This window comes from Fragaria vesca, linkage group LG6 (assembly GCF_000184155.1).
Source record: "Fragaria vesca subsp. vesca linkage group LG6, FraVesHawaii_1.0, whole genome shotgun sequence".
In the NCBI taxonomy this organism is placed as follows: domain Eukaryota; kingdom Viridiplantae; phylum Streptophyta; class Magnoliopsida; order Rosales; family Rosaceae; genus Fragaria; species Fragaria vesca.
The window spans coordinates 15,702,894-15,724,831 of record NC_020496.1 but is presented as its reverse complement, the minus strand read 5'-3'; the positions used below and the strand labels follow the sequence as shown (position 1 = coordinate 15,724,831).

The 21,938-nt window shown below is 37.2% G+C and overlaps 4 protein-coding genes across 4 annotated transcripts; 3 read left to right on the top strand and 1 right to left on the bottom strand.

Annotated features, from left to right (window-relative positions):
- Positions 1-10: 10 nt before the first annotated feature.
- LOC101306834 lies at positions 11-4,307 on the bottom strand. Its single transcript, XM_004303133.1, has 10 exons — positions 3,928-4,307; positions 3,433-3,482; positions 3,267-3,348; positions 3,068-3,163; positions 2,794-2,874; positions 2,578-2,669; positions 1,567-1,659; positions 889-957; positions 495-697; positions 11-147 (listed from the first exon to the last, which is right to left on the bottom strand). Exons 1-9 carry the CDS (start codon positions 4,255-4,257, stop codon positions 556-558), a joined length of 1,035 nt encoding a protein of 344 aa, XP_004303181.1. The 5' UTR covers positions 4,258-4,307; the 3' UTR covers positions 11-147; positions 495-555.
- A 5,409-nt stretch (positions 4,308-9,716) lies between these two features.
- On the top strand, positions 9,717-12,969 carry LOC101306540 (ER membrane protein complex subunit 4-like). The gene is made up of 7 exons (XM_004303132.1): positions 9,717-9,813; positions 11,089-11,272; positions 11,334-11,390; positions 11,680-11,833; positions 12,048-12,145; positions 12,236-12,301; positions 12,538-12,969. The coding sequence occupies exons 2-7, from the start codon at positions 11,165-11,167 to the stop codon at positions 12,574-12,576; spliced, it is 522 nt and encodes a 173-aa protein (XP_004303180.1). The 5' UTR covers positions 9,717-9,813; positions 11,089-11,164; the 3' UTR covers positions 12,577-12,969.
- A 1,528-nt stretch (positions 12,970-14,497) lies between these two features.
- Positions 14,498-15,063, top strand: LOC101306249 (heavy metal-associated isoprenylated plant protein 26-like). The gene is made up of 2 exons (XM_004303131.1): positions 14,498-14,588; positions 14,693-15,063. Exons 1-2 carry the CDS (start codon positions 14,507-14,509, stop codon positions 15,061-15,063), a joined length of 453 nt encoding a protein of 150 aa, XP_004303179.1. The 5' UTR covers positions 14,498-14,506.
- Positions 15,064-18,173: 3,110 nt separating this feature from the next.
- On the top strand, positions 18,174-18,617 carry LOC101298349 (auxin-induced protein 6B-like). The gene has a single exon (XM_004305395.1). It carries the CDS (start codon positions 18,174-18,176, stop codon positions 18,615-18,617), a length of 444 nt encoding a protein of 147 aa, XP_004305443.1.
- The last annotated feature ends 3,321 nt before the right edge of the window (positions 18,618-21,938 follow it).

Below are 21,938 nucleotides of genomic sequence, written 5' to 3'. Positions count from 1 at the left end.
TGATTCAAACAATGCTTTGTAAACTTATAAACTTTTGCTTTTCTTGAACAGAATTGAAAAGCACAATTCCTTAGTATTTACTAGACTACATGTACATCTCTTCCTTTCAAAGCAGCTTGTCATTAGTGCAACCATCATCTGTGTAATCTGGACAACAGACAAACGAACAATTTTAACAAAGAAAATCTGATAGATTATTGAGTTGTAAACTATAACATGAAAAACTGGCATGTCTAATGAAACCGACCAAAGTAAATGTAGTTTCTATGGGCCTAAATCGAGTGAACTTGTTAATTCAAGTAAAGTATGAGGGACAATTTGTTCATTGCAGTGTTGGGCATGTTCTGTAACACGTTTATATGCGATACAAAAATGAAGAGATATGCAATTTAGAAACTGGAAGTCAGGAATCACATAGTTTTAAATTGAATTGGCCATCTAAGTTTTAATTATTGAAAACATGCTTGGTAGACACATATGGAATAAGAACAAACCTTTGCAAGCTGCATTATAACCAGTAGTGGAATATTCTGCTGACGTATATGTGAAGGTTTATCATGAGCTTGTATCTATTTTCTCAACTTGAGGAATTGCTTCCTCTATAGCTTGGATAAAGGTGGCAATTTTGTACGTGAAGAATCCCACCAACATTGGTATCAATTCCAGGTGCATGAATCCATATTGTGGAACAACAATCCTATGCAAAACTCACTTAATTAAAAATTGAAAGATAGTCATAGATTGAACTTATCATGTTCAGCAATATGCATTGAGTCCAGGGTGAAGTACTTCAAGCAAGGGTAATAAATTGGGAAAACATTGACATGCATTTAAAGAAATAAGAATATTGTAACAATCTAAGTGGAAAATGTCAGCGCAAATACTTACCCATTCCACCTGTTAAAGATCATGACTAATACAACAGGAACCAATAGCCTTGGTTGACCAATTGCTCCCCTGCATAAAAAGTTCCATAGTCATATCATTTCACCTTTCATACAGTTAATACCAGAAAAGACACAGCACAACAAGTCCAGTGGAGTGATCATGGTGGGTAGGCAGTATCATTATTCTTCATGACTTCCCACATTCTATTTCCCAATTGACAAACAGGAATAAAATCTTTATGTACTGCTCTGAACTAGAACACCATTCATCATTGTTAACCAACAAAAAAAAAACATTGATAAAACCAATCTTTTCCAAAAGCACATTAAATCAACAGGCTCAACAGGCAGTGTGAGTTTTAAACTGAAAGTTAATACGTAACACAAACAATGTCTAAGTTGGAAGCTAATACATAATCTAACAACTCAGGTTTGTGAAGCAAGATATGGCAATATTGAAGCTGACATGCATCTTAAGGGGAAGACTCAAGATAGATTGAAAATTCTTGAAAACTTGCTAGTTTTGTGCAGTGTGGATATTCAAATTATCAGAAAACACGTGCATATGCTTTTACGGAATCTAATCAAATCGCATATTGAACTGCCCATCTATATACAATTACATTATTAAATTTTGGATTAAATTTTGCATTCGCATAAGTAGTCATTTTTTACATACTTGAGAAGTCCTCTTGCTCCATCCGCCATGGAATCCACGCTACTCCCTAGCATACGCATGTAAGCCAGAGAACCAAGGAACCCAACACCATAGCTGTATGTACAAGAAACGATGCGCATCAATCTCATTAAGAATTATAATCTATGCAAAATCTAAATGCAGCATCAAGTTCTGAGAGATTGCCAGGAAAACTAATAGGATTTAGATTGCCATAGAGCAAGCAGGAAAACTAAACCATAGCAGGGCCCACACTCTGGTTTAGTGCTTATAATTGAATAATTGGGGCATACTCTAACGTTTAATTTGTGAATAGGAAACTGTTTATTTGTTTTATTTGTGCCTTAAAGTGCTCATGATGAGAGTGTTCAAAGGTCTTGCAGTTGCTGTTTGTTGAGCTCAAACTGGACTAGAGTGAAGCTTTTCTATGTTATGCTCTTTTAATTAACTAGTCCTAGTTTAAAAATGGTGGAAGGCCATCCATAAGCCTTTTATCTCCACAATGCTGACCTGTACTTTTCCTCTAGTTCACCAACCTCATACTACTGATTTGGCTCTCTATTATACACCAGAAAACTCAAAAACACTATATAGGAACTGAACTCTGAATCCATAACTATCATCTCACAATGCAATAGTTAAGTGAACAAACTATATCTTCTAATTTATTCTCTCTGTTAGGATAAGAAAAGTTAACTGTTACTTTGTACAATATGGTATGCAGACAGAATGCAGCATAGAAACTATTTAAAGCTACAGGTTTAACATATATGATACATGTAAGACACCATTAGGAGTCTTGCAGAAGCAAGAACAAATAAAATACGTGAAAAGAATCAGAACACAAGAACCAAGTAAAAAGTATATTCACAAGACATTTCCCATTCAGCACACTATTTTCTGGCAGGAATGGCAAGTGAAAAATGAAACTGACAGACCAGAAACTAGTAGGTGTATAATTGATACTTTTAGATTTCATATATATAAGAGAAAAAAACCCTGAATTGGACATACCTAGCTGCAATTTCAGGGGAATATGAAACATAGGCTGAAACCAAACCAACACCTCCTATACCCAGTGTAAGTACTTGCAATCTCTTCTTTAACTGTAATAGCAAAATCAAAGGAAAATTACTATCATTACTCTTTTGTAAAATCAAAATGGTGCCAAAGGAGAATGAAAATGAGCAAGATAATGATGTTTTAGTAGACAGTTATGCAGATATCTACCCTGAAATACTGCTTTCTATACTTCTCAGCTACTACTTTTGGGTCCTCCTTTGAGCGCCTTAATTCCCGAAACATCACTTCCTGCAAGTTAGATATCCAGTTTAGAAGGGTAAAATTAGGAACAATCCTTCCAAGTACATGTAATTAGTGTACATGAAAGTTCTCATTTCACTTATACGAGAAAACCACTATTTGCCACTATAAGCTAGAAATCCATCAAAAAGATTCAAATTGGCTGAATGACATGGGACTTCTTGTGGAACGTCTGACTTACACTGCCTCCAGTTGCAGCCTTAGTTGCTCTGGCCCATTTATCTTGCTCACGCCGTGTTGGTGCATGTCTCCATTTAATAGCATTGCTTTTTAAACTCTGAGAATCAATACATTTCCAAAATGAAATTACAACTGGCCAATAACTATCCCGGGATAAATGACTGAGATCACAATTGAATGATTGTCAACAATAATCATACTTGCGTTGTAGCCTCTACTTGCTGTTGTAACTCAGGCTGGGCAGGAGAAGCTGTGAGTTGTTTGCTCAAATCAACCTCTAAACTGTACGTCCTTACTTGGGTCAATATTTGATAAAAAAAAAATGCAGAAATCAATACAAAACTGAAAGTGCTAGTGATAACAAACCTGTCAAGGCTCATGACCCTATTCAAGCTAAGAAATCCAGAAGGCACTTCCTGTTAACACCAAAGCAGGTTGATCACACAACAAAGCCACAGAAACCATTCACAAAGAAACAAACCATAGCACTCCATTCACCATCACTCTCTTAGACTGCCTATACGAAACAAAGAACCGAAACCTAAACTCTTATATCGCCATTTGTTTTTTTCTCTTTCTAAAAAGCCAACTAAGAACTTAATTCAGTTGTATAACTGTGTAAAAAGTTTGGTTCAAATCACATCCAAGGAATCATCCACATAGCTCATTTCCCTTATTCCCTCCATTATTTCAGCAAAAAAAAAACCTATAACAATGATCAAGTAACAAAAAGACAGCAATACAGACAATGCTAACCTAAATAAAAACACTCCCACACAAATTGGGTGGAAGGTACAAACACAAGAAACCCATTATTTTGAATCTTCATTAAGAAAGGGAAAGAGTACTAGAATATGAAACCTTGGGAGGAGCGACTTGGGTGGAGGTGTCAGGGTCCCGAATGAGTTTCTGCATGCGGTCCATGAATTCTTTGTTCCACATGAAGTCGTCAGACTCAAGAGGGTCGACGTCACCACCCCAGTACTTGCGGAGCTTGGTGGTGGTTGGTGGGCCACCGTAGTCGCCGGGAGCCATCCCAGTGGACCATTTCTGGGGCTTCTTCTTGGGAAGTAGGATCTTGCTGAGTCTCGGGTCGGGTACGGGCTGGCCTGCGGATGATGATGATGAGGAGTCAGGAGAAATGGGTGTTGCTGTGGAGGTCACTGAGAGATAGTAGTTCAGAATTGCCATTGATATTGTTTGGTTGGTTTTCCTGTTTTCGTTTGAATTCTGAGTATGTAAATGGTGGGTGTGGTGATGAGTGAGGCCACACTTGTGGTGTGTCTTATTCACATAAAGCACAAATATCTAACAGTATATCTTGGAAACTACTAAGATATCAATCTCACGTCCGAAATATAGTAAAGTTTATAAAGATTTAAGTCATTTCATCTATTGTTAATTAGTTTTAAATATGTATCATGGTATTATAACGGATTATCTATATTCATGTGTGAAGCCCGATAACCACACACACTCTACGTCACCTAAATATATTGTTCACGAATAATGTGGTATGCAAGTCTTTTCCGATTATTGAATTGATTCATATAAATAGACAAGCCAATATTGTTGCATGTAGATAGCAAGTCTTGCTTATGAATCCTCTATTCAGACCAAGTGGTTTCCTCAGCTCAGCTCTGACTCCTATTTTTTATGTCCTAGTGTATGATCTCAATCATATTTGCTGAATCAAACTCATTGTTCGTTAAAAGAGGCCTGATATATCATCAACACATTTTTTTATTTCTTTTCATAATGTATGATTTGAATTATTAATCTCGTACAAGCTCTTAGGCAACGATGTTTGGCTCACTTGGTAAGGGCAAACTTGTGGTGAAGACCCCATCTAAGTTTGATCCCTGCTACCAGCAAGTCTTATTTAGTTCACGACTGGTAAATTTTCCTTGAAATCCATACTTAGGAGTTGGTGTGACTGATACGTGTTCGCCTTAAGTGGTTAAGGTTGTTGGAACTCCATATGTGTGATCTATGACCCTAAGGTTTGTAAACCTATGACCCTAAGGTTTGTAAGCCTCATTTTTAGTACAAGGCTTTTTTTATTGTGTTATGGTCATCCAAAGCCTTTAAGAGCATAAGACTTAATTCTTAATGATCCTATCATGGATTATCATGCATTGCAATATAGTGTCTCACTCGGGTTGAAAGGGTTCCTTACCTAACGCACAACCACTATGCCACTTGTAGTGAGATTTTAGTATCGAATTATTACATGGACCATCAATAACATACACTACTAAGATTCATAGGTATCTGGCTAATTTTTTTGTACATAGCAGCAAATACTTATAAACAAGGTATATACTTGGGGTAACAAGTGTGGGGACATGGATTACCAGCATGTGTATGCGTTCCATAATCACGATAATATTTCATGCAGGGATGCTTGAACAATATGCACCATAAAACACCAAGCCTTGGGAGAGATGCAGACCAAATCATACATGTGGCAGATGATTATTACTAGACACATGACCCATAAACGTTATATAATACGTCTGCTTCAGTTATATCAATGATCATGATCATGACCAATGAATATTGACCAATGAGTAGCGACATTTCAACAGGCGATATCTGTTATCATGGCTCTCTGTTTGAGATATCTCTACTCACATTTATAAATATTTAATGGTCACTTTTTTTTTCTAAGGGAAGGAGTCAAAGCTTTGATCAATATATAAAACAAAACGTCATTCCATCAATGTAGGGAATGGGTACCCCATAACAATGCGAGACTCAACAAATTGTAAAACTAGACAAATTAGACTACCAACAATTGCTTAATGCAATCGTATTATTCACTAACAAAATTAGAGGAAAACCTAATCACAGTCAAAATTATTTCCCTAACCCTGTTACATCAGAAAACTGAAACTCTGTATCAAATATCTTGACGCATAAGACTTTCATTTGTTTACGCCGCAATGGTTCAACTGTTCAATACAAAACAACCGTCCCAATCAACAAAACATAAATAAGGTTAGAGACTGCCACATACCATCAAGAGCGATCCCTTACCCCTCTTGGGGTGTATCAATACCCTCCATAAAAGGTCTGCACTTGTGTTTATTCTAGTGACCATGAGGACAAATGTTCTTCTTCAGCACCCCAAGCACAGGTACCTCCACCGACCCTTCCTAAAAAACGATCTTCGTGCATGATCGTTTCTCTACCACATCTCGATCACCGTCCAAGAGCTTACGAGTACTCAACACCGTAGGAGAATTCTTAGAAGAAAAAAACCCATCATATTTGGGCTCAAAAACTTTAGACCTAGTCAATGCCAAGGCTTTGGGCCCAAAAGCAAGCCCAATCAAGGCCCCATTTACAGACTTCAAATCATAACCGATTCCCCTAAAAAAAGATGGGGCAAACTCCTCCAACCTACCAACAAGCTCGCCACCGGATGAACCACCGCACCGACCGAGTCTCCTAGAGTTCACCCTCCGCCTCCGGCCGAACAAACCCTGACACAGGACATAGCTCCTTCTATGTCGTCGTAACAGTGACCAAATCCTCCATCTCCAAAACAAACTCTGTTGCTGATGACATAAGTGGTGCCTTCGAACTAACCGACATCGGAATCAGTGCCTTATCACAGTCCCTACCTCCATGGCCAAAAATCCCACAACCACAACATATTCCATGACATTCTTTGTAAAAATTTGAAAAGATAGCTGGCCTGAATTCTTTGATGAACTTCAAAACAACTAGGACTCTCTGAATCTTGTCCTTCCTCTGCATTGTTGTTGGATAAACTCACACAAAGATCCCTAAATCATTCCCAATACTAGTGAGAACCGTTTCATTGCACGTAGCCTCAACCTCGACACCGATACATAAACCTCTAGGAGATTAAGTGACACCGCCTCTAGGAGGCTAAGGCCATCATAGTTCGCCTGTACTAGCATGGAGCTGTTATAATACCACGGCATGCCACCAAGGACATGATCTTTCCCCTCCTTGTCCTTGAATTGGAAGATGAAGATCCCGGGCTCCTCTTCTCAGATTAGATAAGTTCTCTCTTTGAGACCCTAAATCCTTGTAACCTGTTACCATGCCTAACTAGATTATTACATCAATAAATGAAATTTATAGTAAGGGGAGGGAGTGACATTCGCACACCCTTAATTAAAATTCACACACACCCTAACCCATTTTTATTTGTGGAATTGTCAAAAATGTCTCTGTCTTAGATAATTTAAAGAGCAAAAATTGGACATTTTTGACATTTAGATTGTAACTAAGAGTTTGCAAATGTCATAGAGCATCTCCAGCGGAGTTACTATTTCTAAAAAACAAAAAGTAAAAATTTATCAATTTTTAAGATAAAAACATGCTCAAGTAGATTGCCTAAATAGTTAATAAATTTAAGAATTGATAGATAAAATTGATAAATATATCAATTATGGAGGAGAAATTTTGATAAATAACCTACTTTTAGTGCTTGAATTGATTTTTGACCATATTTTTACTAATAGTTGAAAAATGACCATATAGAGGAACCAAAAGTCTTAACTTCCCTTATCTTAAATTTCTGCAACTCTGATCCATTCTTTTTTCTCAATTTTCACGATTGCGGCAAGCTGCTTTCTCCATAAGTTTTAATCCAACACAACGTTGTTTTTGTCACTGGCCTCGTCATCCCATGTTCTTATTTCTTTGTATGCCTTTCAATTTTCTAGAAAAATGAACACATAAAACTTGTTCCTCTAATTCTCTCAGTCACCAAACCCCCTAAAGTTTTCTTTGCTCTCAGCCGAGAAATTGAGACATTTGACAAGAATAAGGTGACCAACTTAATTCTCCAAATGGATGCATCGTATATCTTGTGCGATGTTATTCATATTGTTTTGCTTTTTTTTTAACTGTTGTTTATGATCTTCAAATATAGAATGGTGAACATGATTCAATGATCACACATACAAACTTGAATTTGAGCTAATGGCCTTCAAGCTATGTTTCGAAGACAACCCAATAACTAATGCTAATCTTGTTAAGAAAGTCGTATGGAGTTAAAGTATCTATCTGTTTTTTGTTGAACTCTCTTAAATGAATGATGAAACATGTTAAGAAAATAAGAAGTTTAAATGAGGGCATTTGGGTCTTTTGATCCCTTATACGGCTATTTTTCAAAATTTAGAAAAACATGGTTAAAAATCAATTTAAAACTAAAAAATGGGTTAATTATCAAAATTTCTCATTATGGAGACAAAATTAACTAAAAGTCTAAAACTTAGCTAACGTATACAGTTTAGCAATACTGCTGGAGCAAAAGTTTAAATATTGACAAATTTAACTATTAATTTAACAATATTGAGAAAAGTAAGTTAACAAACTCTAAGGCTCCAAGCAAGAAGTCTCTCCCACTAAACTCTAAGTGCAAGTTTGTTTGTTGGGGCTAAGTGGTATTGTGCTAAATAAGGAGTCCAATTTTGTTAATATCATATTTGATGTCACCGAGTATAAAAATAAATTTTCTTACGTAATACCATGTTTTCATGCTGGCCTCCTTATACGGTCTTATGGTGGGTACTCAAATTAGTCATCTTTAAATAACACCGACCATCATTCAAAACCATTAACCAACCAAACTACTCTATAGTCCCGTGCAACACCAAACATGGGTTAACATTAGTAAAACTCAAGACAGACCGCAAGAGTTTAGAAACAGTCTTAAAAAATACAGAGGTGTAATATAATCCTGAGTACCAAACTTAGACTAAATGATATTGGACTATTGGGCTAAAGAATCTATTTATTCACTTTTTTGTTTATTTCCCTAAAAATTTTTAGTCTTATAAAGGGTTGAGAAATTTTATTAACACATCCTTAAATGCTAAATACCCATCTCTTTCTTTATATAAATTATATAAGACTTTGTGGGTACATAAAATTACCAAAAAAGAAATTCATATCAAAAATAAAGAAACTTAGTTGAAATAAAATATCTCATTTAAGACGTTCATATTAACTATTGTACTTCAAACACTTTTTAATTTTTAGTTTGAATCGAGTACCAATATTTTGACACCACATATGAATATTATGCAATGGTTCACAAGAATCAATTAATTTAGTTTTACACAAGATTGAACATTCTAATGCTGAAATTTCCGTTAAGGACTTTAGTTTTGCACATGTGATGTATTGTCTTGTTTTGTTTTGATTCGGTAGGCTCAAGAAATCTTGAAATCAATTTGAGTAAGAGGTTCATTGAGAAGAAAATTTGTCAAGGAAAACTGATGGGAGAAGATGTTATCAAAAAGAAATATTTCGAGGAAGATCTTAATGAGTTGAAACCCTTTAGAAAAAAAATAAAAATCTTCAAGGAATATGTCAATGAGGTGAAACAGTACAAGGAAAGATGGAACTTTTTGAGAAAAATCTTAGTAATGTGAATTTTTTTTTTTGAACAAATTGAGTAGCAGATCTAAAAAAATATGTGTGTTGTGAATGAGTTGTGTATCTAGTGAATAAATTATGTATGTTAAATGAGGGTATTATAGAAAGTTTGAGTACGTGTATCTAGTAAAATATTAAAACAAAAAAATTAACAGGTGATGTATGAAGCATGAAATGTGTATTCAATTAGTAATTAGGAACGTATTAATAAAATTTCTGTAAATTTCTTACATAAGCGAAAGAGAAAGGAGCGGAGTCCAGAAGTGAGAGGTGGGCATCTCAAAACCTTGAAAACCGATTTCCGGCGTCAAATCCAAGGTACGACTTCCGTCTCTTTCAAACGTGCTGCTCTCTTTGTTTCTCAGTCTTACTGTGTTTTTGGGCGATTACTGTGATAATTGATTCCGAAATTTGCAACGCTTTACCCACTATTTGTTTTAGATGTTCATCTTTGACTATGCTGAAATCGATACCTATGTAGATATGCCCACCTCTTAGAACCTTTCAGTATTAGTGAGTGAACTATCCAAATAAACAGAAGAAACCCACATAATTGGAAGCTCTGTAGTTAGTGAATGAATCTCCTCTCTTTTCTCAATTGCTTCTGTTTTGCTTCTGCATTGCATCTGCCCCACCTTATCTGCTACCAAGAATGCCTAAATGTATCACATTATTACCACGACAGACTCGATATCTCATGCGCAGTGTTCTTTGCAAATGTTTACAGTGTTGATTGCATTATGCTTTACACATCTTTTTGTAGAAGACTTGTTTCATTAATACTTTCAATAGGTTTTTTGTTGATTTTGCATTTTATATTCCCCTTTGTACTGAGCTTCGGTCCTCAAGGTTGCTTTTTATGTAGAAATTGGAAGGCACGGTTGCATATTATGCTTTAAGTTTAGTGTTTGTAGCAAAATCCTCTTGCTTGAAGTCTCAGATAACCTAATCACATCATCTTAAAGCCTTTGACGAAATTTTTTTATCACAATCAAGCATGGGAAAGAACTGTATATCGCAGTATTTATTGGTCCTTCCAGACATTTCATAACCATATTATTCATTACTATATTAATGAGTATTTGGTGTTATGTTACTTATGGACCACCTAAGTTTATGTCACTTAGGTCTGTTTGGCTTTAGATAGAAGCACAGAGTGTTCTAGTTCCAGATACTATTTCCTTTCTTGTTCCAGATACAGTACTGACACGATAAGTTCTGTTAGCACCCTGTAACGAAGTAAATGTTCATAACTATTTTCCTGGGATAATTCATAATTCTGAGTATCAGCGATAAGCAAAGCAATCAGAATGTTGGACTTGGACTTTTCCCATCAAGCTAAGGCAATTAGGGAGGTTTTGATGTTCCTTCCCTTATAGATGAAGTGATCATCTATAATATGAAGTACATTTAAAAGGGATACTCTTACCCTTGCAGAGACACCTAGATAGATAGCTGGATGTCTTATAGTACAGAATTTCTCTTAGAGTAGTTGAGTTGCATTTGCATGATTGTAACTCCTGATTGATCATTTTTCTTTTGAAAGAGAAACACAACCTGATTGACTCATTTCTAAATTACTAAAATTTGTAGAATTATTAATTCTGAGAAATTCTGCAACTTCAAGTGCACAATCACTCATTTGAATAATACCTAGCAAGTGGAAGTTATGGTAGCCGGTCGAAAATGGGCTGTTTGCTTGACAGACAACTCAACCTCTCCTTGTTCCCTCGATGTCCCTGACCCTCCTGGCTTCTCTAGGGCCTCCTCTGAGCAGGTACCTTACCGTCTCTCTCTCTCTCTCTCTCTCTCTCTCTCTAAACCCTAATTTTCTGCAGGATGATTCAACCTTGAGTCGCCAAAAGAAAGAAGCTGAATCAACTTGGAAAGCTCAGGTATTCCCCTAAATTCACGTCTAGTTTTTATGTAACTATGAATGTGATTAGGTTCTCTCTTATGATAATCCTTTCAAGACCTATTTCTAGGGGTAAGAAGTTTCACCGCACATTTTAACTTCATATTTAGTAAATTATAAACCATCACCGCATTGAGAATGAGATTTTTGTTGGATTGTGAACTTGTGTGTGTGTGTGTGTGTTTTTTTCTTTTCTTTATATTGGATGCATGAGGCTGATGACCAGTGTTTACAGTAATATGAGATCACGGTTCTTTCTGTTTGAGCAGAAAGCTTGGGAAGTCGCGCAGGCCCCTTTTAAGAATTTGTTAATGATGGGTTTTATGATGTGGATGGCTGGCAGCACAGTCCACTTGTTCAGCATTGGAATTACATTTTCTGCTCTCTGGCAGCCCATAAGTGCCTTACAAGGTGTAGGAAAGGGTAAGATGTCTGCTCTTTTCTTTTCTTGTTCAACAGTAGGTGCTTTTCCATTAGCCATCAGTCCATATGACCATGTCTATAATTCCATGGGGGATAAGAAGAGTGACTCTTCCATGCCTAATATGAAATCCTATACTCTGTTCGCATTTCTGCGTGATCGATGTGCGTATGGTGTTGGGTTACATGATGTAGTGTTTTTAATTTGGTTCTGCAGTTTTTGAGCCCTACAAGGACAGGAAAGTGGATCTTCTTGCCCCAAAGTTGCTCTTCATTGCCCTTAATTTGGGGGGTTTAGCACTTGGTGTCTGGAAGGTGAATTATGTCTCTAGCTTCAGTTTCTTTATCACTAATGATATCTTTAAAGGAATCTAGTTTGTTAAATATTCATTGTTCCTGGCACAGCTTAACACATTGGGGTTGCTTCCTACACATGCATCCGATTGGGTTTCATCCTTACCTCCTTCACAGGTATTGTTTATCCCTTCCCCCAAGAAATTAAAACATCTGAACTGTGATCTTTGTTCCGTTTCTGAGTGAACTAAATTTTAGGCGTCTGGCCTCTTTAACTTTCTCTTTGTGGAAGGGTGATGACATTATATTCTCTGCCACTAAAAGCTTCTTTGAAACGTTTGTCGGCATTAGATAATTTTTGATGTGCCTTTCTTAGCTGTTGTATAACTAATAATTTTCTGTCCAATTTTCAGGAGGTTGAGTATTCTGGTGGTGGCATTCCTCTGTACTGACGGGTTTGTTTTGGCTTGCTGCCAATATCGGCAAGGATAATGGGACTTGCAGAAAGTGAAGCAGGAGGAGATGTGTTGCTGTGTGTACTGGCTGATGGCACATAGCATGTGAGCTTTAATAATGTTTGAAAGCTGTTCTTTTAGAGTGTTTTGATGACTACCCAATGTTCTAGGTGGTTAATGTCTCTCATTTCATGATTGAGCTTTTTTACTGGTAGGATTGATAAAATCTTCTGAAGATGTCCATTCAGTTTAGTTTGGAATGTATACTATTATTACTATCTCAGTATCTACGGTTCTAAAATATTAATCAAGGATTGGGCTTAAAAATCCCTGTTTTTGATTAATGGGCATTTTCCCTTTTTAAAAATTATACAAAACACTTGCATTAGGAAAAGAAAGGTGTGTAATCTTCAATCTGATTTATTCCAAAAAAATCTGGCATCTTTAGTTTGGATCCGCTGACAATATATTTGGCAAACATTTTTGTGTGCCTACTGCATAAGGTCCATCAGTGCCTCCTGTAGAATGTCAGTGTCCTATTATCATTTTCATCATGGATTCTTTGTTGACTGAATTTATGAATGGAGAGTGCTTATCTCTGGGATGGTCGGATGGATGTAGTTGTTACTTGTTAGGTAGTTAGTTAATCTCTCTGTTTTTTTTTTTTTTTTTCCTTAATGTCTTTTGTTAGCTTCTGTTTCTTCGTCTCGTTGGCTGGCTTTGGTTGAAGCCTGGTTTGTTCTTTATTTTCATTCATTTACCTAAAAGAAAAGTTGTGGTGAAAGAAAATATTCAGCTACAAGTACGGTGCGATAGTGTAGAACTGAAGATTGAGAGCTAAGAGAAAGGACAAAGGAAAGATGAGTCCGAGATCCATCAAAATAGTTCCCATCTTTTTAATTCCCTCTGGGATTTTAGTCAGTTCACCAGCACTATTAGCTTAACCAACGATAAAAAGAAAAAGAAAAAAAAGAACATGTTTTCCTATTGAATTATGAAGGTGTACGTAGTGATGAACATGTATAGGTCACAACTCACAAGAACACAAATGGTGGTAAGAAGTTGGAAGGGTAGAGCCGTAGAGTTATGTTGCCAAGGCAAAGTGAATTCATTTAGGATGTTTTACAGATTTTAACCAAGGATTTTGGTTCCGAAAACCATCAGATTTTACAATTTCAGGTCTGCACTATCACTTACCAGGAATTTAGAAAATTGAAAAATTGATTTTAGAGGAGTGTCAAGAACAGCTAGAATAATTAAGATGCAAACCAGAAGGTCTATGAGGAGTCGAAAGTAAGCACTAGCTAGCTAAACATGATCCGTTTAGGTCGCTATAGTATACATGTGGATTTTCTCCATTACTACTCACATTCTCCCTGCTCCAACGGTCAACTATATCAATCATGCCTCAAGTTTCATATTATGAGTAATAACCAATCAAAGACTTGAGTGTGAAACAGAATGTCAACGCCCCCCAACTCTTCTAATTTAACGTTTAAAGTAACCTCTTGCTGAAGGCACCCATCTGTAACATGCAAGCTAGTCCAGAAAACAATTCAAGGTCGGTGTATGAATTCATATACTATGACGCAGAATGGTTCAGTTATGAATTCTGGGAAACAGGAAAGAGTACTCCATATATTTATTGGTCGAGGCAGAGACTCCATCATTGTTTCACATTGATCATACTTGCAAAATAACACACACTGATTCTGATATATTCTGGAATACAAACACACACATATAGCTCGACAGAAAAGTGCACAAATTGTCCAAGAGCAGAATGACGGTAAGCCAACTGGACCTCTATATATTGTGTTTCTCTTTTATTTCCGGTTTCTACTAATTTCCTCACTAAATTACAACATCAACACCAAGTCGAAATATCAAACTTTGATTTGAGTTGGTACTAAGTGGATTGGTACTCATGCAGACAATAGAGATGAGAGTGCATATGGACTGCCCCGGATGCGAGAGCAAGGTTAGAAGTACACTTCAGAAGCTAAAAGGTACTTCGAATTGGTGGATTTGAGGTTATTTGGGTACGTAAAACATCATCTTCGATCCATTTGGCGAATTACTGATCGATTTTGTGTGTGTTGTTTTGGTTTAGGTATAGACAACGTTGAGATAGACATGGCTCTGCAGAAGGTCTCAGTGACCGGGAGGGCAGATCTAGACCAAAAGAAAGTTCTCAAGACGGTTCGAAAAACTGGACGAAGAGCTGAGCTCTGGCAATTCCCCTTGATTAATTCAAATGCAGACAACAGCTATGTGTACAATCAGAGTCAGTGTAATGGCCCGATCAATCACTATGCTCCGCAGCCTTCCTCATCTTACAACTACTACAAGCACGGTTATGACAGTGGTTCTTCTTCTTCTAACTATGCATATTCTCACAACCCTGCACATTCCTCCGTTTACGGGTATCAACCTACGACAGCCTTCAGTGACGAGAACCCTAATGCTTGTTCTGTAATGTGATCATGGCATATACTCTCCTTTTTCTTTAATAACGATGCATTATTCAAGTATGCATGCAGGCCCGGACCTGAGATTGAGTCGAACTCTCAGAGTTGGGTCCCTAATTTTTTTTATATATATAAAATAGCATATAACATCCAAAAATATATAGGATTTTTATGCAAAATACTTATTATGCAAATAGGATTCCAAAACCTTGATGGTTTAGTAATCTTAATTGTATTATAAATCCTATCTATACAACAAATATCTTACCTGTTTGGCTGCTTCTATTTAATATTTTAACTTTTGTATGGGTACAAATTTAAAATAGTAATTGATGGTTTGGCCCCTCATCACGTGTAATTGTCTTTGTTTTAGGATAGTTGTCTTTAATTCATGTCAGATTACACAGCCAAAAACTTATTAAAAAAAAAAATTTGGACAACTATAAAAAAATATTTTTGGGCCCTGAGTCCCAAGCCTCTTGTGCCTCTATTCGAATCCGGGCCTGTCAAGCCCGGACCTGAGATTTTTAGACCTGAGTCGAACTTTCAAATTTAGACCCTCAAAGTATAATATTCATTCAATTTTATTTTCTCTTTTTAAGAAACACACAAAAATTTTCACGAACTAAATCTATAAATTCAAAATCTAACCACAAAAAAACATTAGAAATCCTATTTATATTAAAAATCTTTTTAATACAACAAATCTCTTACTTAGGCTGCTCATTTTTTCTAAAATAGTAACTAATTAATACCACCCTATTTTTTTTTTAATGAAAAGAGGTCAGACAATTTTATTCAATAAGCACAAGCCATAATACACAGTGATCTACCCTTGTAGGGCCGTCAAAAAGAGACATCGCTAAAACGTAATACAACTCACATATTGAGTGAAGCTCAGTGGGGGGAGTAAACTAATAAAATACTGACAATAAATTTTTCCTCAACATCCATTAGAATACTTGCTGACAACCTTTGATCAATAATCCCGACAGTTCCTCGCATGTATTGATCCCAAGAAAAAAATTGGTACCGAACTAAGAAAAGTCCTGGGTCCCAAATTTTTATCGTAAAGCCACCTGGATCCCAAATCCGAAACCAAAATTTAAGAATCTCAAATGTTTTGTCTTTGTGGTCAACCCACTAGAACTCAAGCCCAAGAAACAAACATGAGCCCAATACCCACTAGGTTGACACCAAGCAAGCCACACCTGAAAACCGTCGACCATTGCTCCGACACCGACCACGCCGCCACAGCCAAAATACGCCGAAATCGGTGGCTTGTCACTAGCATGAACACTGTCTCCTTGGGAGAAGCCTGGTTTTGTTGTTGTCCAACTTCGTTGGAGAACAATATCTTCTTTCCCAACCAAATCAACCACAACACAGCACCCAACAAACAATAAAACAAGATCAGATCTCTTCAACGCACATGCTTTGAGTCGTGCTCGATTTGGTTGGAGCCGGTCCACGAACGAAAAACGATCTGAACTCACCAATCTGCGCAACCTTTGCTTTGCCCCACACACCACAAATTGGAGGAGAGATCTTCGCCAAGAAGCGTGCTTGTGGTGATGGAAAAGGAGGCGAGGCTGTGCACATAGGTCCCGACGCCGAGAACGGTATCAGAGAGGTTCTCTAAGGTTGAAGACTTGAAGGAGGAGGATACAGAGAGGCCGTACACGACGCTCTCCCAAACCTAGCAAGAGCGCTAGGCATTTTGATGAAGATTTTATCGAAGACCAGACGGCCACGATAAACCCTAGCAGAGCGGCTGCTAGGTCAGAAAAAAAGGAACATTTCTTACTTTCTCTTGTGGTTTCATACCACCCTAATTGGATGCTCTTAATTATTTTTGGTTGTTTTTAACTAAACTAATGTGATCACACAAAGAGAAAAGAAAATTTTGGGCCATTTAAGGCTCTAGGCCCTGAGTCCATCGACTCTTAGGACTCTATTCAGGTACAGGTCTGTCTATGACAAAGACAAGGATAGAAATATAAGCCAATCTATCTTCATTTTCTTAAAACACTGAACTTAAAAATAATAGATATGTCTTCTGTCAAACACTTACAAATCTACCTAAAAGGCTACACTCTATCATGTTATTTTTTTTGTTTTCTTCATTTTTATTTTCAACCATCTTTTTCTTATTTTTCTGTCTTAATATTCCAAGACTATTTACATCGTCGCATGTCAGCCTTCGTTTCTATTCCATTTCTCATAATTTAGCATTTGCTAAAATTGTTACTACTCATGTGAAATAAATTAAGATTATAGGACTAAGTCATACAACGGTCCAAATGTACTATAAATCTCAAGCCCTGTTTTCTTTGTTGTTGAAAATTTTTTCGGGTTCCTCCTCAATAATAGCTCTAGAATAAACCCTAATTTGTTTAGGTTCCTCCTCAATAATAGCTCTAGAATGACTATTATGCCTAAGAAACCATATTATCTATATAAAAAGTTATCTAAAATTTGACCCTCCTGTAAAGAGTTTCTAGCTACGTCACTATATGACATAGTTCCAAACATCCAAAATATGTCGTTAGTTACCAACTATTGATCGATGTTGTTTTGCTCTAAGACAAAACTAAGCAATAGCAAGCAACAAATTAACTAACTAGCATTGGAAATTCCCCACCCATTTGGACTTTCTTGTAACGAATTAACCTAATTACCAGAATTTGTACTTTGAGGAAAGGTACATGATATCCTAGCTACCTGAATGAATGAGTGTAGGTACGGAGTTTCAGAGGAGCTTTAACTTGCTATATACGACCTAGTAATAACCCATAATTTAAGACTTGTTGATAGTGTCCTTTATAGGAAGAACCTGATATACACTAAAACAAAGCATATCCAATGTCGGTTGCTAAACATTGAAATCTGCTCCTTCTCCGTATAGTCCAACATAACTAATTATTTCCATGCCATCGAAACTCACCAACATGAACAAAGCCACATCAATGGAACTACTATCCAATATGTCTATATATTGGAAGTCCACTCTCGTTTGTTTTCCATCCATCAGCCTCTAGCAACAATAGCAACATTCGAAAGATCAGCATACCTCTCTGCATAGATCTGCGTTCTGTTGCACAAGCTCAACTTATAGTCTCCATGGATATTCTGCTTAGCCCAAAGAAGCTGATTAAAATGACCAGGAACTTGCCGAAGGTGTCAGTTATTGGGAGGAGGAAAGCTTCATCCCTAAGAGCTGCTAACGGTAACAGGAGGAATACTAGTGCTACAGATAAAGGCACCTTTGTTATCTACACCCTTGATGAGAGGCGCTTTGTGCTTCCCTTGTCCTATCTTTCTAACTACATTTTCCAAGAGCTATTCAAGATGTCTGAGGAAGAATTCGGAATATCGAGTAGAGATCATATTGTTTTCCCATGTGATTCACGCCTCATGAACTACATAGTCTCGCTAGTGAAGCTGGGAATGAGTGCAGATTTGGAGAAAGCATTACTCAACTCTATCATTAGAAGTAGTTGCTCCATATCTACTTTTGATCGTCGAGGACAGACAAGCAAACAATTACTTCTTTGTGGTTACTGAGTTCATTTATCCACATTTCTTCTTACGTAATACTTTTGATATATCAAGAGAATTAGTTAGACAATGTGGTAGGGGAGAGCATTCTGCTTAGAGAGAAGCAACCACGTGAGAAGGGGTGGACTTGTACTTTTTCCAACGACAACTAAAAATCTTTGTCGGGGCATTGGCTCTCACCAACCTTTGCATTACTCAAGCCGATCACCACATCTGTCACTGTTTTTGTTATGCTTTGAAGTGAATGTAAACTCTGTACAGACATGCATAATGGAGAATCAGTGATTTCAAACGACGTCTTCTCATCACTATCCAACATTGTTAATTAGGTCATATAGATCAATTATATGTTATTCAACCTTTTATTTGGATACTAAACAACCTTGTTTGTAAACTTGATAATGACTGAATCTACTCTCAATTCTTCCTCCCAATCTGGTCCAGGGTAGCTAGTGTAGGCAGACTAAAATCGAAAATATAAGAGGTGAGATTGGAGTACACTTCAACTAGTAGTTGGAGAAAGAAATTGAGATAGAAAGGAACGTTTGAGTATTTGGCAAGAAAACATTTCTAATGGAATTTATGGCACATTCAAACTTAATTTCATTGATCAAAAGGAAGCAGCTGAGTTTACTGTCCACAGTATGATAGATTGGTGGCGCCGCTAGCTATAACTTGCTATGACGGATTCTTCCCGCACGTATGACGTGGAGATAAAGTTTGATAGAGTGGAGACGTGGAGTGACCCAAACCCTCATAAACCCAAAGGCAAGGTCATGTAATCCCGATGTGGGATTCATATCTCAACACGTCCCCGCACGTATGACGGATTATTCCCAGTTGATAATGGGTGGAGTGACCCAAACTTTATAAACCCAAAGGCAATGTCTCATAATCCCGATGTGGGATTCATACCTCAACACGTCCCCGCACGCGCGTGTCGCGAATTTTCAAACCTAACATGTGGACAACATTTTGGGTGACGTACGTTGAATGCGTGTGACCATTAGGCTTCACACATAGATGTTGGTAACCCGCTCTGATACCATGATAAAGCAATCTAAGGTTCACATCCAAAACCGATTGACAATAGGTAGAGTGGCTCAAACCCTTATAAATCCACAGTTAAGGTCCTATATTCCCAATATGAGATTCATATCTCAACAAACTAAAGCTCATTCCTTGAGGACCTAGAACATCATTCTCTTGGATCCTCCAAGAGTAATTGTGTCAAATCCTCCGTCCGGCAGAAGCCATGAGGCATCAGCGATGCCAAAGGCTAGTCAGATACCCGGGCGTGACGAAAAAAATTAGCAGAGATCGAGGGGTCGTCCTTGAGTTGAGAGGGCGGCGATCTCTTAGGTGTTAGGGTTCTAATACATCATAACCATAGTATAACGAATTTTGTAGCAATCACGTTTTTCATCAAACAAAAATGTGATTAATTAATCTCCAAATTAATGTTGGATTTTTTGTAGAGTGATCACTGTTATACTCTAAGCTAGCTACTAATATATATTACATTGGAATTTCCTCTACATTCTGAACGGTTTACATTCTTTATGCCAATAATCAAGATACATGTTTGAGTGAGGAATATATATGAATGATTTTAGATCTGTTGAGTTTTTCTTTGGCAGTATTTTTCTGAAAGATTTGGCTTTCGAATATTTTACGCTTTACTAGCAATGAGGTTCTACTTAGTTGATATTACTAGTACCAGAACTTCATTTATATCTTACAGCTTCAGAAAATGGACAATTTCCTCTTTACCTTCGAGTCTGTAAATGATCGAGGGACACCCTAATAAGCTGTGTGATCAGATTTCCGATGCAGTGCTTGAATTTTCTAGAGTATAATATATAATGTATTAGCTTTGTGATCAAATTTCCTATACAATGTTTAAATTTTCTATAGTATGATGTATGAAGTATTCAAATTCTTCAATGGAATATTGTAGATAGGTATCTCTTCTTTTGTTTATTCAAATGTACATAGCACTACAGCTTTGTCATTGTGATGTATGTATTTTACAGAATAATTAATTTTCTGCGTTTGATCAGAAAATCAATGTGCAATTTTTTTTTTCAAAGCTGAAAAAGAATTCATGGCATTTTTAAAACGTCATGGAATTTTTTTTATGACGTTTACAAAACGCCACAAGTTTTAATGGCGTTTTTGAAACGTCGTTGAAAAACTTTTAATGGGGCATTTTTGAAATGCCATGGAATCTTTTTCATGGAAGACATTTAATGGCGTTTTTCAAACGCCATGGATGTGTATGTGTGTAGTAGGGAATCCTGATCAACCCTCCTTTGAGTGATGGTGCAGGGACTCTGAGCAGTGTGGACGGCATTTCCTAGTCTGTGGTCAGCGATGTTGGGCTGGATGTCTGGATGATGTGTTTCTGGTGCCAATCTCTAATTCTCTGGGTGCTGGCGTCAACGAAGATTCGGTTGGTCTCGTGGTTCGGGCACAGAGATTCTCATTGGTCGGTGCTCTGACCCGGTCTTCTGGCCTCAACCAGGATCCTTTATAAGCTAGAGTGCAACGACCCGGTCTTGTCGGCAAGGTAGTGACAACGACCTTTGGTGGCGGTGGAGGCTGCTGGACACTTGGGTTGCCTAATCTATGGTTTGCCAGAGAAAATTCATCTGGGCTTTAGGTTGGGCCTAGGCTCCTTAAGTTAGGGGTTGGGTGGGCCAAGGATTGTTCTTGGACTTGGATTTCACCAATAACTAGGGCTTGGGTTTTCATTTTCTGCTTTAGGTTGGGCCTAGTTTCTGTTTTTATTTCACCCATTACCAACCATGATGGTTTTACGGATACCAATAAACACGAAAAGTCTGCAACGAATAACAGAAAGACACGTGTATGAAATAAAATTTTGATACTGACAAATTTGAGGGTTAAAATCTCTATGGGTATTCTTAAATAAGAATTTCTTTTGATTCGATCTTCGATGTTGAGTTGATCCAAAGGTGACTAGCACTTGATCTTGAATCGACTTGTGTTGTTTGAACTTCTTATCGTGTTGACAATTTGTAGAAGATAGTTGACCAAGGGCTATAGAGGGTTGTTCTTGATCGGACTTCGGCCACAAGCGGTCACGTAGTGAGTGTCATTTGGCTTTGGTGGCGGTTAAATCGATGCATGTGCTTAGTGCTTGTTAATTCTCCGCGAGGTTGATGAAAATATTGCAAGAGTTTTGGTTTGTTGAAGACTTGAAGACGAACATTGATCAAGGGTTGTGGAGGCTTGATGTTGATCAGGTTTGGACCACGAGAGATGTCACGTGGTAATTTGTTATTCGTCTGAAAGTTGGTG

Bases quoted from the DNA above. Each gene is read 5' to 3' on its own strand.
- LOC101306834 (XM_004303133.1), bottom strand. From the start codon at position 4,257: ATGGCAATTCTGAACTACTATCTCTCAGTGACCTCCACAGCAACACCC. The intron at 3,349-3,432 runs GTTTGTTATCAC...AAGGACGTACAG, and splicing joins AGGGTCATGAGCCTTGACAG to TTTAGAGGTTGATTTGAGCA. The intron at 2,670-2,793 runs GTAGATATCTGC...TTGCTATTACAG, and splicing joins ATAGAAAGCAGTATTTCAGG to TTAAAGAAGAGATTGCAAGT.
- LOC101306540 (XM_004303132.1), top strand. From the start codon at position 11,165: ATGGTAGCCGGTCGAAAATGGGCTGTTTGCTTGACAGACAACTCAACC. The intron at 11,834-12,047 runs GTAAGATGTCTG...TTGGTTCTGCAG, and splicing joins CTTACAAGGTGTAGGAAAGG to TTTTTGAGCCCTACAAGGAC. The intron at 12,302-12,537 runs GTATTGTTTATC...TCCAATTTTCAG, and splicing joins CATCCTTACCTCCTTCACAG to GAGGTTGAGTATTCTGGTGG.
- LOC101306249 (XM_004303131.1), top strand. From the start codon at position 14,507: ATGCAGACAATAGAGATGAGAGTGCATATGGACTGCCCCGGATGCGAG. The intron at 14,589-14,692 runs GTACTTCGAATT...GTTTTGGTTTAG, and splicing joins TACACTTCAGAAGCTAAAAG to GTATAGACAACGTTGAGATA.
- LOC101298349 (XM_004305395.1), top strand. From the start codon at position 18,174: ATGGATATTCTGCTTAGCCCAAAGAAGCTGATTAAAATGACCAGGAAC.